General features: G+C 36.8%; 1 protein-coding gene across 6 annotated transcripts in view; it reads right to left on the bottom strand.

The window, feature by feature from the left end:
* Window positions 1-17,529, bottom strand: part of CLCN5 (chloride voltage-gated channel 5) — a 191,146-nt gene that overhangs the window by 36,729 nt on the left and 136,888 nt on the right. For 2 of the 6 annotated variants that reach the window (XM_037159059.2, XM_037159066.2), the window contains 2 exons: window positions 5,295-5,354; window positions 1,157-1,308 (listed from right to left, as the gene is read on the bottom strand). In XM_037159059.2, the coding sequence (XP_037014954.1) occupies window positions 1,157-1,308; window positions 5,295-5,354 (212 nt within the window). Of the gene's footprint in view, window positions 1-1,156; window positions 1,309-2,641; window positions 2,838-3,034; window positions 3,153-3,649; window positions 3,865-5,294; window positions 5,355-17,529 lie in introns of those variants that run through there. The other 4 variants (XM_037159070.2, XM_037159076.2, XM_037159086.2 and 1 more) reach the window with 4 other exon arrangements.

The raw sequence follows: 17,529 nt of genomic DNA, 5'->3' as shown, positions 1-17,529 counted from the left end.
ACCTTTAAAAAACATAGAATGTTTTATAGAGACCATCTTTTTAAGTTAGAATAAGAAAACTCAGTGTGATTATCACAAATCCAAGAATTATAAAGGAATTTCTCAAAACCTGTACCTGAGACAACCTGACTCATGAGTTCAGAAAGTCATGAGAAAATCAATCAGGAGCTGGAAAAGGCTTAAGAATGAAAAGTGAGATTGATTTGGCTCTTAAGAGAAGGAAATCATGAACTCAGGACAGAATGAAGTCAGCTTAAAAATCAAATCTTAAATTTGGAGTCAAAGCAGAAATAGTAAGAAAGAAAAAATAATAATACCTACCATTGGTTGAAGTGTCTCCCCAGAGAATCACCTACTAAATCAGGGTCTCTGGGGTTGGGCTCTACCTTTCTAATAAGCTCGCCATGTGTTCTAGACACAAACTAGAAATTAGGATTCCCTTATTTAAATTATACACAGCAACAAGTTTAAGGCAAATGATCTTGGTGCACTGCTCTAAAAAGTTTTCACAGTACTTTAAAAAGTGGGAAAATGCTCTAGTAATATTTACAAGAAGCTGTGCCACAGTCATAAGTACCATCTATTACCTATCATGTAAAATCAGTGTTCTTAATTTGAATTTGATTGGTCTTGTGGTTCTGTTTGAGCTGAATACATAACTTTACTTTGGTGTTGTAGTTGTAAAATAGCTATAATAACAAAAAGTTTATTTTGTGTGCTTCAGCAAAGAGTTGGGCTCTGAGATTTCTTTCTTTTATTCCTTTAAAAGGAGCCCATTTATTTTCTTAGTTCTAAAAATCCTGCTTCAAGGGAAAACATAAAAGGGAGGTGAAAATGGGGAAAGAAGATCTTTAAAATTTATTTTGGTCATTCCCACCAAGTTTGCTTTCACCTGTTTGCATAGGTATTGATACCCATTTCAGGGCTGCAAGGATCCTTTTCAACCGCTTACTGTAGGGAAGGTAAGTCATCATTAAATATAAATTCTTTTCAAAACATATAATGATACCTTAAAAATAAAACTCTAAATTGCCAATAAAAAACGGATTTAGCCACATGCAGGGATGAAAGAAATATTATGAATAAAGAATATATATCTTCAACGTCTTCCTCTGGTGTTTCCTAACGGTTACTCATGTGCCATCTTTCACCTTACCTCTCGGTGCCTATCCCGGTCTCGAGACTTCTCTCTCACCCAATCAATTGTATTGAAATCATCGTAGGTCCCCACACCAGGAATTGGCTCCTCCAAGAAGTCCATCATCCTATTTGAAGAACCTATTCCTCCACCATTGTATGACCTGTCCTCTGTATTGAACAGGAAATAGACATTAGTACTTCAGGCACAGGTAATTTTTTTAAAAAGATTTTATTTATTTTATTTTTAGAGAGGGGGGAGGGAGAGAGAAAGAGAGGGAGAAAGAGAGAGAGAAGCATCAATGTGTGGTTGCCTCTCACGTGCCCCCTACTGGGGATCTGGCCTGCAACTCAGGCATGTGCCCTGACTGGGAATAGAACTGGTGACCCTTTGCTTCTCAGTCCAGTGCTCAAACCACTGAGCCATGCCAGCCAGGGTGACACAGGCAATTTTTAATATCTCTTTTCAGTACACCAAAAGTGAGCCCTTAAACTACCAGTTGAGTACAATTAGGGCATGCTGACAAGGCAATGAAATCAATCACCTGGTGTGAACAGCCATCACATTCAGAGGTTTCTGGGGTTTAGGCACAAAATAAGTATATTAAGGTAGTGTGAATGGAAGGGGACAGATGAGAGGAACAATACAAAGGGAGAATTGACAGGAGTTGAAGTACACTGGGAAAGGATTTATGAAGCAAAAGACAGGAGCTTGGAGCAGGTTAGCTATTTGAGTTTCTGTTATGGAATGGAGACAAAAGGGTCAAAGGCCTTTTTAGACACATCACAGTAGAAAGCATTTTACATTTATGAGGGCAAAAATTCAATCTTAGAAGGTAGCTTTTGTCTGAATGGGGACTCCAGAGAAAGCATGTCAGCCTTTTCAAGAGTTAAGCTGCCTGGAATGTACTTATTTCCCTTCAATAGGTAGAAGACTTTGATCCCTAGTGTAGTAATTTGCAGAAACTTTTGCTGAGTATGTCAGAAGAGTCTAAGATTTATCAATAGAGATTTAAAGAGCAGAATAGGGCTCCATGATGATGTCCCTCCTTGATCCTTCAACTGGAAGAAACACATCCATTTGCCCAACAATCACAGCCCTTTGTCTGCTTTGCCTTTAGTACTTCTATTACAATTACTTAATCAAATACTTTATGTTCCTTTCTAGACTAGAAGCTCTTTGAAGACAGCCCTAGATCTGACTCACCATTGCCTTCTCCAGCATCTAGCACCTGAACAAGACTCAATAAATACCAGCTAAACCAAAGTTTGTTTGATGAATAGTAGTGCCGGGGACAACTATTGAAACTCAGAAATTGTATTCATACAAGGTTACTTAGTATAGCTTAACCAACTTGTTCAAAATATTTCCACAATCCCCTGATGGAACAATATTTAGCCATTAAACACAAAACATAGAACAGTATTCAGGTATTTATGCAAATGCACATTGAGTAAAAATACAGAGTAATGCTATGATTGAACCCAGACAGCCAGAACTCACATTTGCAGCATCAACTTTGACAGGTACAAAGCTTTATCCAGACTGTTTGGTGATCAATCCCTCTACAGAGAAGATGAAAGTGGGCTTGAACTGATCCCCCACTCCCCCTATGTATATCCCTATCTTCACTCTAAACTTCTAAAAGACAACTTCAGCACTCTGATAATGTCAGTATGAATTAACACACAAGCTGCATGTGGTTTACAAATTTGAGTCATCTGAATACTTAATGCAGCATACATTTCATAGGCAACATACATATTTGAAATGAAAAGCTCTGCAGAATCCAAATCATATTAAGGAGTAGGGCTGGGGGAGGGATTGGAGTGGAGGAGGTGAACAAGTTAATCTTAAAACTCCTAATCAAAGTCCTTTCCTTATCTTCCAACCTACCTGGCTGTAAAATGGTTGGCTGCTGAATCACCAGCCCAGCATTTCCTATCATGTTAGTGGCATACTGATAAAGATCAGTGTTGGTGTGTTGTTTGAGAGCTTGAAGGGAAATAGCCAGCTAGGAAATGAGGGCAGAAGGAGAATAAGTATGTGAGGAGAGGGGTGAGAAACAAGCCTGTTTAAATTCTCAAGACAAATGCTAACATGATGAACACAGGACACCAATCAGAAATTTACTTTTTAAAAGCAGATTCACACTTCAATTACATTTGCTCTGGCTTAAGAGTATTTCTTTCAGGAGAAATTGAAAAAAAATTTTTATGAAGCTGATTTTTAAAAGCAATAACTACTGCCCCAGCTCAAAGGATATTAATACAAAATGAAGGTCTGCACAGCTTTCTAAACAGAAATGAAAGAAATCTCTTCCATCACTAGGTAACACAAGCATGCACCATCCTTCTTTGTATATAGTCTCCTGTTGTACATGCAAATTGTCAGGCAGCTCTAAAAGAGCAGGCAGTCATTAGACTCTGACAACAGACTGCTTGTGATTCTCCAGATTCCCTTCTCCCTGGGGTCATGCTTCCGTCCGTGGCCAGGCTAAAGTCTGCTTACCTTCAATTACAGCTTTCTTTTTTCCTGCCTCAAGGAAGAAATAACCTTGGAAGCCTGCATTTGGTCATTTAGGTTGAGAAGCTTTTACAGAAGGAGCCCCAGTAAGAACTGTTTTAGAGGGGCACTTGCTTCGTTCTCTGCCTTTCACAGAAACAAACGCCACCTAAAGAACCACCAGTGTTCGCCGGCAGTCAGAGTGTGATGTCACTGTTGGAATCACATGACCAGACCCTTGGACCAGCCTTGGAGAAAGGAAGATTTTTCACCGAGCACAGAAGCCTTAAAGATGTACTCTCATCAAAACAAATGCCGTCAAACCGGTGCCAGTCAGGTCAGTTCAGAAAACTGGGGTCCATTTCCATGTGACTTATTTCACATAGTGTATTACCCTCAAGGAAGGACAAAAATCATATGATATCACTCACATGGAATATAAAATAAATAAGTGAATAAAAAAACAAAAGCGTTCATAGATACAGAGGACACATTGCTGGTTATCAGAGGAGAAGGGAGTCTAGAAGGGCCAAATGGGTAAAGGGGGTTAAATGTATGGTGACAGATGAAAACTAGACTTTTGGTGGTGAGAACCCAGTAGGGCATACTGGTATCCAATTATAATGTTGTACATCTGAAGCTTTTATAACGTTATAAACCATTTTATCTCAATAAAGTTTTTTAAATGAAAACTGGGGTCCAGACAAGTTTTAGTCTTCAGACCTCATTTAGCAGAAAATCCAAGAAAGCAAAGTAGAAATCTACAAAAACAGTTAGTTACAGGGGTCCTAAGTAAAAAACAGATAGGCAAATATAAAAAAAGCTTTTTAAAAAATTCACTACATAGCAATAGCACAGATAAAATCTCACAAATATAACACTGAATGAAAAATCCCAGACACAAGAGAGCACATAACATGATTCTATTCATACAAGTTCAAAACCAGGCAAACCTAAATTATATTGTTTTAGTATAGGATACAAATGTAAGTGACTACATTATAAAGAGAAGCAAGGAAATGATGAAAGTAAAGACAGTGGCTACCCAGAGGAATACAGGAATCTGGTTGGACTGCATGTGAGGTTGGAACTTCTGGAATGCTTGTAATTTTTCTTGATCTGGGTAGTAGTTACTTGAGTGTTGACATTATTTTCTTTAAACTGTATATATATATATATATATATATATATATATATATATATATATAATGCCTTTCCAAGTACACATCATAATTAGAGAAAAATATTAAAAAACTGAACCACACATGAACTGACTACACAAGGTCAGTTCTTTAAAAGTACCTAGTAACTTTGAAAACCTAGGATATAGTTAACAAAAATGAGTTGTTTCTCAGTATTAGTGCTGTAGCCAGAAAGCAACATCATATCTGATCCCATTAATCTAAACTGGATAAAAGTAGCTATTTCAGGCATAAAAATGAATTCATTACTATAGTGGCATTGTTTTAAAGGCATTCCCTTCCCTGGCCTTCTTCTAAAGGCTATTTTTAAGCAGGTCTTAATTAATTGTGCAGTAAGGCCAGTTCAATAATAAAGAAGAATCAAATTGCCATCTCCCAACTTCCTAAGTGAATCCATAAGACAGCCACTGTTAAACATTAATCCAGTCAGTGTGTTCTAGAAATCATACCTAAATGTAGAGCTTTAAAATGTGTAGTTACTCTCATCAATTCTTGAGGCACAGTGCATCCTGAAATGCAAATACAACAAAATCTTGTGAAATATAAGGAACTTCAGGAAACCTGTATAGTCTCAGTCCAGTCTATCATTACCATAACATCTCACTTTCTTGATGAACTCATCCAGCATTGCTGAGAAGAATTAATATGAAGTAGCAAGTGATGGCACTGTGGCAATGAATTGCAAAGATTAAAAAGCAAAACTATTTGTGGCCCAAGTGTGACTGTATTATGCAATTACACTTTTAGAAATGTGTGTATATATATGAATATAATGAGGTCTATCTGGAAAAAGTCCAACCATTGTTAATATAATGAGAATGGTTTGTGCAATATAGATGTAACCTGGCAGCCAAGGAGAGTGGACTATAATGCACATGCATGAACAAAGCTGACTTCACTGTACTAGTCAGTAGTAGCAGTAGACACCATTGAGTGAACATGTGTACTGGATGGCCATCACATTCAAAATGACTGAGTGAGTAGAGCAATGAATCTGCAACAAATTTTGTGTTAAGCCTGAACATTCCTTGGTGAAAAAAAAAAAAACTATTTGGATGATTCAGAAGGCCACAGCTATGGGCATCTGATGATTGGCAGCTCTACATCATGACAACGCACCTGCTCGTTCATCACATCTCCTGCACAGACTTTTGGTGAAACATCAAATCACCCAGGTGACTCAGGCCCCTTACAGCCCAGATTTGGCACCCTGTAACTTCTGGGTTTTCCCAGAACTAAAATCCCCTTTAAAAGGGGAGAGATTTCAGACCATCAATGAGATTTAGGAAAATACAACATGACAGCTGATGGCGATTGGGAGAACTGTGTGAGGCCCCAAGGTGCCTACTTTGAAGGGGACTGAGGTGTCATTGTCCTATGTACAGTATTTCCTATATCTTGAATCTTCTTCAATGGATGTCTCTATTTTTCATATTATATAACTGGGTACCTTCTGGACAGACCTTGTACATATCTTTCTTAAAGAGGATGACATGCCCAACCTCACAATCCTCTTCCAGTCAGTTTTTATTAAATAGGATTCTATCTATAGTATCTAAAAACCACTACAGAATTCACTTACATTATCTAATAAGATTTACATTATTTTATTAGATTATTTTACACTTCAAGATACTATTTGTTTTCACACCTAAAAAAAAGTTCTTCAACATACAGTGACTGGATTGAATAAATAACACCATATTACCAACTTTTGATGAGAGTTCAGATGTTCTTCGAATGCTACATCAGTGTTTCCAGGGGAAGAACTTTTTTATTCCATGTAAATATACTTCCTTTCAAAACTAGAGGACTATAGTTATGATATAGTCCTCACACTAAAATGGGGTTTAATTACAATTCAGATTAAGAAATAATGCACTGATATTCAAAGTTTGATATATTTCTTTTACCCTTTTCTACTCCCCTATTCACTTCTCTGCTATTGCCAAATGTAGGTCAATTGATATTATGGTAAAAACAAAACAAAGAAATGTTTAACAATTGTTAATACACCTTATGCTAGAAACACAATAATACAGACAGTATTTGGTGTGAGAAGAGTTATATTTCTGAAACACAGATCTTATCAGATCATCTCCTGATTTCTAAAATGTAAGTGACTCCTACAGCAATCTTTTAAAACTTTCAGCATATGAAGACCATTTAATGAGCATTTGGCACAATGGTGGACAAGGAATTTAAAAATATCTATCGTCAATAAATGGTGTTGGGGGAATTGGACTGGTACATGCAAATAATGAAAGTAGACCACCATACATCAGAATAAACTCAAAACATAAGCAGGAAATTTTCAGATATCCCACGTAGCAATACTTTTTGCCGATATATCTCCTAGGGCAAGGGATATAAAGGAAAGAATAAACAAAAGGTACTACATCAAGTTATAAAGCTTCTATATGGCTACATAAACCATCTTCAAAGTGAAAAGGGAACCAACCATATAGGAGAAACTGTTTGCCAAAGATACATTAGACAACGGTTTGATCTCTAAAATATATAAAGAACTCATATGACTCAACACCAAGAAGACAAGCAATCCAATTAAAAAATGGACAGAGGATCTGAATACAGATACTTCTCCAAGGACAACATACAAAGGACCCATACACATATGAAAAGATGGTCAACATCACTAGCCATCAGAAAAATGCAAGTGAAAATCACAAAGAGATATCAACTCAATCCTGTCACAGTGGCCATTATTAATAAATCAAGAAACAAGCACTTGTGAGGATGTCAGAAAAGCAAACCCTAGTACATTGTTGGTGTCAGTATGGAATTTCCTCAGAAAACTAAAATGGAACTGCCTTCTGACCCAGCAATTCTGCTGCTGGGAATATACCCTAAGAACCCCAAATCACCAATTCAAAAGTACTTCTGCTCCCCTACGTCCATAGAAATGCTATTTGTAATAGCCAAGTGCTGGAAACAGCTTAAGTGTCCATCAGTAAATGAGTAGATCAAAGAACTGTGGCACATTTACACAATGAAATACTATGCAGCACAAAGAAAAAAGGAGCGCCTACCCTTCAGAACAGCATGGATGGAACGGGAGAGCATTATGCTAAGTGAAATATGCCAGGTGGTAAAAGACAAATACCACATGATCTCACCTATAAGTGGAATTAATGAACAAAATAAACTAATGAAGAAAACAGAACCACAAGCATGGAAACATGGAGCAGACTGAAAGTGAATGGAGGGGTGGGAGAGGGGAAATGGTGGAAAGAAGGGGAAGGAACTAGTCAAGGAATATGTATGAAAGACCCAAGCACATGGACAACAGTGTGGGAATTGACTATGGGAGGGGGAGGTGGGATGGGCAGAGGAGGGCAAAGGGAGAAAAATTGGAACAACTGTAATAGAAAAACAATAAAAATGATTTAAAAATATCTATCATAATGTTTAGAATAGAAAAACTATAATGATGATGATGATGACAATGATATTACCACTATTTTAGGTTTCATCAATGAGAGGGATTAAATTCTTGGCACTCTTTCACTAAAGTATCTATCACACCTGACTTGATGATAAACAGCTTTACCTGTGGATCAGTCCACATCCAATTGGGGTTTTTTTGGCTTTAGAATTTTCCTATTTATAAAAAAGGGTAAATTCATAAGACTTAGTTGTTAAGAATGGTAGCCATCATTCAGAGCCAAGAGCTAACTACTACAGTACAAAGGAAGTAATGTAATGCAAAAGCCTTTTCAAGAAATGGTCTATTAAGAGTTAAGCTTCTGGTATGTAAATACTCTGCCAAGGAAGGTAGAGGAAAATCAAACAACAACCCTAAACGTCAAATTTGAGTACTTAGGTTAAGTCTAGATTTTTGTCTCTATACAAAAAAAAAGTAAAATTTAACTCAAGTTTTGAAGGCATAGAATGTCCTAAGTAATATATAAAATAATTCAATGCTCTAACAGAAAAGTGTAATTAGAGCTCAAGTTGACTGATAGAAGAAAAACCCTCAAAAGACTAATTTGAATTACCTGAGTCCTTGAGTGGGGGTGGTGGTATGGAACTACAGAAAACTAGTCAGGAAAAAAAGGAAATATTGAAACAGCTTTCCCAGTAGGGTAGTCTTAGGTCTAAAAACTTAACAACGGGTCTTTAGAAACATACTGCTTGAATAAGTAGGCATATAAATAGATGCATTTAGCTCCTTTTTCCCTTATGGAAACTACTTTCTATTTTTTTCTAAAAATCACATGATGCTTAAAAGTAGAAAACCCCTTAAAATACAAAAAAAGAAATTGCTATTTGAGAATAATGTTTATTTTAATCCCTAACCAATGTGCCATTAGAAATTTACCTGGGGGCTGAACAGTAACTGATTAAACGAACTAGTTAAACAAAAACACAGGGGAAAGAGGATAGAAAGAAACCTTACACACAATCCCTGAAGCCCTCATTTAGTAATATCACAGCTGTGTGAGGGTCCACTAATTGGCAGCAGCCTAAAGAAGAAAATAAGTACTCAAAGAAATGGGGCCGTGCTCTTGGTATATATCACAGGGCTTTAAACAGTCTTTTTAAAATGTATTTTAGACAAAAAACTGTACTTGAAAAATAACTAAATAAAATTTTTTAAAAGTATTTTAGTTTTTATAGGGATATATTGTATTTTTGCAAGGCTGGAACCATGTATACAAAAAAATTCAGCACTTTACCTAGCACCCATTAGCAGATATTAAACCTGGGGTCATTTAAGTTTTACCTTCATTCTATAGCAAGTACTCAAGTACTAAACACTGTTGTATGCTGTTTCTCACTTACATACCTGCTTCTCCTTTCTTTCTTTATTGGTTCATGCATCTAAATCTCCCCACAAGTCATGAATCCTTTTATATTCCACTTACCTCTATATTTGAGATCTGAAGTCCCAATATTTAGTCAATATTTTTAGGACCTTTCTGTCTATCAATGTGTGCCTCCATTTTGCTTCTATTCTGCTTCCCCACTTACCCAAATCCAGTAGCAGAAAAGCAAATGTTGCTGGAGTAGCCTTCCTATCTGAGCCCTGGATAGTATCACAGGACTATGTCATGCTTTAGTATACTACCTTAGTTTGGCTGTGGAACACTTATCCAGGGTAACTATTCCATTGGTACACATCTTTACAGCCATACTGGTTGTTAAATATTGAAATACCTCCATAGCTATAGATAAATAACTGCTCTTTCCTGAGGACTCTCCTCCCCTCCAACTGTCCCCTGAATGTTCCCATGATGCAGCAGCTGGAACACCAGTAAGGTTCAGGACACTGACCAGCCCTAGGTCTTACATCCAATCTGATTAGCCAGTACCTGTGTTGTTTTGAGTTTCCCTCAAGCACTCATTTCATGTAGGGACTGACTGCTGTGGTTCTTGCTCACAGCAGGTTAAAAGTTGAAGTTGTCTAAGAATCAGGAAGGACAACACAGAAGAAAAGCTCTATCCCAACTCTGTTGAGAGCTAGACAATAAAAAGGGTGATGACAGATGTGCATAAGAGAACTACAAAAAGTACAACCAAATCTCTGATACATACTATTGAGATAAGATTTCAGAGTTTCATGAAGTATACAAGGATTGGGGAAAGGCTTTAGAGACAAGCATGAACCTACACTCTAATAACACCTGCTGGTTCCTTGTTTACCATTGGAATACAGCTCTGTTCCCATTGGCTTGCAGTCATTTGCTTGGGGTGTACCTGGTATGTCTCCTACTCCTAGTATCTGCTCTAATCTGAAAGTTCCCAACCAAATCAACCTTCATTACTAGTGGAACCAAGGTACTAACTGCCAGAATTACCACAATTAGGAAAACATGCATGAGAAATATGGCTTGGTATCTGCAAGCTCCCACTGGACTAGATGCCCACAAAAAAATCAATGGAGAACTAGAAATAAAGGGGCTACATTTGACAAAGCTGCTAAACAGGTTGTCCATGTAAAGAAAATAGCCCTCTGCTCAATTACTTTGTCTTCATTGCTTCCTTATCAAATTTACATGTTTATGGGACTAAAAAAAGGAATTGGAGAATGTAACAATGGGTAGAGAGACACTGCCTTAAAATTCACATTACATTCTAGTGTTGGGAAACCCTTTGGTTAGCACGATCCTGTGTGACTACTTGTAATTATTGTTTTAGAAACAGCAATTCTCCAGTTCTCCCATACCAAGTCTGTGTTGGTTTCTTTCTATAATCCCCCCCACAAAAAAAAGTTGACAAGAGATTAAGCATATGCTTTAGTGGGGGAAAAACTTCAAGAGAGGAAGTACTAATAAGGAGATTCTTATCAAATTCATGGGAATAGTGTGTTGTACCTATGCACACCAATATGTTTATGCTATTCATTGTAACACTGTTAGTAAAAGCAAAAACCTGAAAACAATGAAAGAGAACAGTGATAGGGGAATAATGCAAGGAAAGAACTGACTGATGGGTACTGAAATAGAAAAATCACACAAACATATTCTGTGAAAAATCAAGTTACAAAATAATAAGTAGAATATGTTTTTAAAAATAAAGTAAGTATCTCTGTGTTAACTGGATAGAAAAAATTAAAAAGGTCATATTGAATTATTTTCGGGGGTTATCTTGAAAGGGAAGTAAGGGGTTATGTTTTACATACATGTGTATTGTTTAAATCTTTATAGTGAGACATATTTATGTTATATAAGTGGTTCTAAAAAGAAAAAATAATGATAACACAGCTAGAAGAGGAGAGATGAGACAATGCAAAGGGCGGACTTCCATTCTGAGAGGAAGAGTACCGGGGAACTTAGAAATACAGTAGACGACAGTTTCTGGAAAGCATCAAGAGGAAAGCACTAAGAGAAAGATGGCTTATTAAGTTTCTCAATGAAAGCAATGGGAAGAAACTCTTCCCCATCAGACCTATTGTCCAGCAGTGAGAACATACAAATTCTAACTGTAGTTGCACAACTCACTATATGTGTCACCTTAGGCAACTGCCTTAATTTCTGTGGGTTTCAAGTTCCTCATCTGTAAAATGAGAGGGTATCAGTATGCATGATTTTTAAGGTCCCTTCCAACTCTCATACTCTATCATTTCTGCAATGATTTTTTGGTCACTCATACATTGTGGTGGATGACTTTTTAGAAGATCTTAGCTTTGAGGAATTCCAAATAGTATTTTGATTGCATAGTTATCTGAAACACTCTCTTGGCAAGATAATAAAATGGCACTCCCAGTCTTTGAAAAACAAAAGTAAGACTCAGCTCATCAGTGAAGTACAGGACAACCTGGGATACAATGATTCTGACCTATTGTTAACTAGAAATATACCAATATAGATACAGTATCTTTGGAGTACCTGCTACCCACATACCCCAGAAACATCCAGCACACACTCCTAAAATATTACAACAACCCTTCCTCTAATTTAAAAATAATCTACTCAGGATTTACAGTACTGCCAAAGAGCCTCTAATATATATATTTTGAGGAATATATATATATATATATATATATATATATATATATATATATATATATTTATTTATTTATTTTTTCTTTCAAGAAGAGACCAACCTACAGGATATTCTGCTGGAGTAAAAGGAATAAATCACTGGTATGGAAAAGTTCCTATGATTAAAAAAAAAAGAGACCAAAGTGGTTTCCCTAATTGAAACAGAAATGGAGATCTTCCAGATTCAGGTCTGGCAAATAAAGATCTTAGAAGTTTTTACTCCCATCATTACGACAAACTTAACTGGACAAACTGAAAAATCTACAACTTTTCTTAGGCCCACCAGAGAGTTGAGGTTGCAGGGGAAACTGCAACCACCCAATCTGAAGAGACAGGCTTATCCCAAAGAGGCACAACTGAGATCTTCTTACCTACAGTAGAAAATGCTGGAACCATGATTTCATAGGGACACTTAAATGGCAACTTTGACGAATTGCTGAAGGCTGAGTGCAGACTTGCATGGAAGTGAGAAACTCTTTTGGTTTACGCTTTTGTGGGCTCTACCTCCAGGTACTGCACCAAATTCTCAGTGAAGGTTCAAGAAAGATCCACTCCTGGCTCTGAGGAGGTAGAGTAATCACTGTGAAATATCCCAGAGCTCCCTATGCTCCAGGGGAAAAATTCTTTGGCTGAGCCTTATCCCATTTGGAGGAAGGGCATTCCTCCTACTCCAGCACCCTCCATTCCCAGCCTTCTTATCTCACCCAAGAGGAAAAAACTGAGTCACCAAGGTCCTGGGCTTCCAAGAAACAGGTTGAGAAAACTGAGGTCAGGTACAAGAGTAGGAGGTATGAAGGAAGAACAAAAACATAAACCACTGGACGAAAACTTGTGACAGTCATAGCCACAAGACACAGGCCCAACAGACACTGAAATGTAATCAGAAGATTATAAAATCACCTGCTTCCCCATACCTTACCACCACATCAATAGACCTCTAATATGACAATGAATTTGAACTGAAAAAGCTGCAAGACACAGAATCTTTTTTATTGTTCAACTACAGTTGCCCTCATTTTTCCCTTATTACTCTCCCCTGCCCTACCCACCCCCACCTTCCACATTCAATCCTCCCTGCCCTTGTTGTCCTTGTCCATGGATCCTTTATACATGTTCCTTGACTTGGCCCTTCACCTTATTTCCCCCATTATCCTCCTTCCCCCTCCCCATGGATCACTGCCAGTTTGTTCTTTATTGCCATGTTTCTGGTCCTATTTTGCTTGCTTGTTTCTTTTGTTGATTAGGTTCCACTTATATGTTAGATCATACGGTATTTGTCTTTCACTGTCTGGCTTACTTCACTTAGTATAATGCTCTCCAGTTTCATCCATGCTGTCGCAAAGGGTAGGAGTTTCTTCTTTCTTTGTGTTGTATAGTATTCCACTGTGTAAATGTGCCACAGTTTTTTAATCCACTCATTTACTGATGGGCACTTAGGCTGTTTCCAGCACTTGGCTATTGTAAATTGCTCATAGGTTTTTGGGTGCATATAGGTTCTTTTGAATTGGTGATTTGGGATTTTTAGGGTATAATTCCAGCAGTAGAACTGCTGGGTCAAAAGGCATTTGCATTTTTAGTTTTTTGAGGAATATTACACACTATTTTCCATGGTGGCTACACCAGTCTACATTCCCATGGGCAAAGGCCTTGAACAGACACTTCTCCAAGGAGTACATACAGAGGGCCCAGAGACATAGGAAAGGATGCTCAGCATTACTAGCCATCAGAGAGATGCAAATAAAAACCACAATGAGATACCACTTCACGCTGGTCAGAATGGCCATCATAAGCAAACCAACAAACGAGAGCTGGCAAGGTTGTGGAGAAAAGACACAGAATCTTTATCAAGGAGCTGTACGGCAGGAAACTCAAAATCAAATCAGGAGAGAAAAATACTGACAGTGCAGGAATTTAACCCTCTGGCACTGACAGTTACATCAAACATTAAACACAGCCCAACTCCTAGCCAGTTTACCATAAATCCTAACACAACAGAACTAAACTAAAAGTCAATAATGAAAAAATAAATGGAAAATCCCCCAAATGCCTGGAAATTAAACAACACACTTCCAAATAACCTATGGGTCAAAGAAATCACAAGACAAAATTTAAAATATTTTGAAGTAAATGAAAATGAAAATACAACATGTTAAAGTTTGTGGAATGCAGCAAAAGCAGTACTTATAAACTTATAGCATTAAATACAAATATTAGAAAAGAAAAATCTAAAATCAAAAGACCTGAACTTCCAGCAAAGAAGATATATACTTGACAAATATCAAATAAAAAGATGTTCAAGATCATTAGAGAAATGCAAATCAAAACAAAGAACTACCACTGCATACCTATTAGAATTGCTGAAATATGAAACACTGACAATACCAATTGCTCACAAGGATGTAGCATAACAGGAACTCTGATTCATTGTTGGTAGGAATATAAAATCCCTTTTGGAAGACAGTTTAGCAATTCCTTTTTTTAAGGTTTTATTCATTTATTGCCAGAGAGAGGATAATGGAGGGAGAAGGAGAGAAACATTAATGTGTGGTTGTCTCTTGCACACCCCCAACTGGGGACAACGCAGATATATGCCCTGACTGGGAATCGAACCAGTGACCCCTTGGTTTGCAGGCTGGCACTCAATCCACTGAGCCACACCAGCCAGGGCCAGTTTAGTAATTTCTTACAAAACTAAACATAGTCTTACCATATAATCCTACAGTCACATGCCTATATATTTATCCAAGTGATCTGAAAACATGGAAACCCACACACAGATGTTTATAGCAGCTTTAGTCATAACTGCCAAAAGTTGGAAGAAATGATGTCTGCCAGTAGGTAGGTGAATGAATAGATAAAGAGTGAATACATAGAATAAATATATAAAAATCCAGATAACAAAATACTATTCAGTAATAAAAAGAAATGTTACGTATCCACACAAAGACAAGGAAGAACCTTAAGTGCATATTGCTATGTGAAAAAAAATCATCCTGAAGAGTCTACATACTGTATTATTCCATTTATGTGACATTCTGGAAAAGGTAAATTTATGAAGATGAAAAATAGATCAGTGGTTTCCAGGGGTTCAGAAGGTAGGTGACTGAATAGGTAAAACACAGGGAATTTTAGCATAAACAATTTTCATGATACTGTAATAATAGGTACATGTCACTATGCATTTGTCAATACAAAGAACTTCACAGCACGAAGGGTGAACCTTAATATATGCAATTTTTTTAAATCCCAGGATAGAATGCAGAATGTGATAAAAGAATCTAACTATATTACAAATTTGTGAAACAGCATCACTAAAGGAAGTAAAGGATAAAAGTACTGACGCAAGTAACCAGAAATTAGTAGAGTCTGTAAAACTAAAGAAAAAAGGAATTGTGTATAAATATTGTACTATAGTTTACATTACAGAGTATTTAACCATGGGTTAACAACTTGAAACCACAATATACTAGAAGTATACAATTAACTAAAGGGTGGAAGATACTGGGAGCCAAGTTTCTCACTACCTGGAGTGGGAGGTTACAGACAAGCAGGAGGAAGGAGGCTTGAATGATACATGTGGTAATGGACTAGAAATAGAGACATTAGCATGATCTCAGGATTAGCTTAATGTGGATATAGATGGCTACATGTAGATAATACATATATTTATAGATGTGTATATACATGAGTCAGTATACAGGCATATATTTCCTTACTGACAGGTTGAGAGGGCCTAGAAGCAGTAACACCCCAGTAGACAAGAGCACAACTAGTGCTCAAATCTTGGTTTCTAATACCATTTTCCACTAAAAGAAATGAAGGTTCCTTGATAAATGGATGATATTAGGAGCAGGGAAGGAAATGTATAACATTGGCCTGGAAAGTAAATAAGTCTGAGGTATGTCAAAGAGATACAGCCATTTAAAAGAGCTCCAAATGGCCAAAGCTGGAAAAATTTGAAGAAAATAAAGTAGTAATAGATTATAACCTAAAATATGAAACAAATATAAGTGACTGAATAAATAAATGACAAAAAAGAGACAATTCCCCCCTGCAGAAATATTACAATTAATTTCTATACATACTTCACTCTCAAAGAGGTGGAGCATAACTCCCTTGTTTGAAGTATGGCCTGTATAGTAATTTCCTTCCAAAAATACATTATGGAAAGAATGAAAAAATAGTAACTTTACAGTGGAAAAAACTGACAAACAGTACCTCAACTAGGTAATCAAGGTCAACAGCAGCAGCGACAAGTCACATCAACAGTACATAGCCTTGATATGATGTGGTAAAGGTTACACTTTACCTCTAGTCTTCCCGGAAACCCATAACCCCACTCTAGTCATGGGAAAAAACATCTGACAAATCCCAATTGAGAGATATTCTACAAAATCCCTGGCCAGTAATCCTCTAATTGTCAAATTCATCAAAAACAAAGAAAGTCTAGTATACCCTCATAGCCCTCATAGCCAAGAGAAGCCTGAGGACACATGACTAAATCTCAGACAGAACTTTAGGTAAAAAAAAAAATAACTAAACCTGAATAATGTGTGCACTTTAGTTAGGACAAAAACATATAATAATATAAATACATATAACAAATAACAACATATAAATATATTGTTCATATAAATGAACAAATAAATGAGAGAGAGATTACAGGGCATAAATTCTAAAATCTGACCAGATATTTTCCCAGTAAGTAACCAAAAAGAAGCCTTTAAAGCTTGTAGAAATTACCACAGGCCTGATTTTAAGGGTTCAGCATATAAAACTAGTATGTGGTTTATGGCCCACAAAGCTTCTGATACAGGGCACTTTTTTTCTCAGGATGAAGAAGCCTTCATCCTCAAGATGAAGAATATAAAAAGTCATTCTGCAAATTATATTATTTATGACTTCTCCCTGTTTGGAGAATGAAAGATTCTTCTGAGGTGGGATTACTATTTTAATTTTTTTTGTTTCCATAGCATTTATAGTATATATATATATTATATATATTCAATTAAATATGATTGGTGTAAGGGGGAAAAAAGCAGCAGCTACAGTTGCTATTCTCCCAGGCTAGGTGTTTACAGAAGTTTGTGTATTATGAAGGTGATAGATTCTGAATTCCCTCTCCTTATTCTCCCTGCACTGTCCACACAATTGCTTGAGTCAGACAGTTTGCAAG

Source organism: Artibeus jamaicensis, unplaced genomic scaffold (assembly GCF_021234435.1).
Source record: "Artibeus jamaicensis isolate MK-2021 breed Jamaican fruit bat unplaced genomic scaffold, CSHL_Jam_final contig_60, whole genome shotgun sequence".
In the NCBI taxonomy this organism is placed as follows: domain Eukaryota; kingdom Metazoa; phylum Chordata; class Mammalia; order Chiroptera; family Phyllostomidae; genus Artibeus; species Artibeus jamaicensis.
Note: the sequence above shows the minus strand (reverse complement) of the source record. Positions and strands in the feature narration are given on the sequence as shown.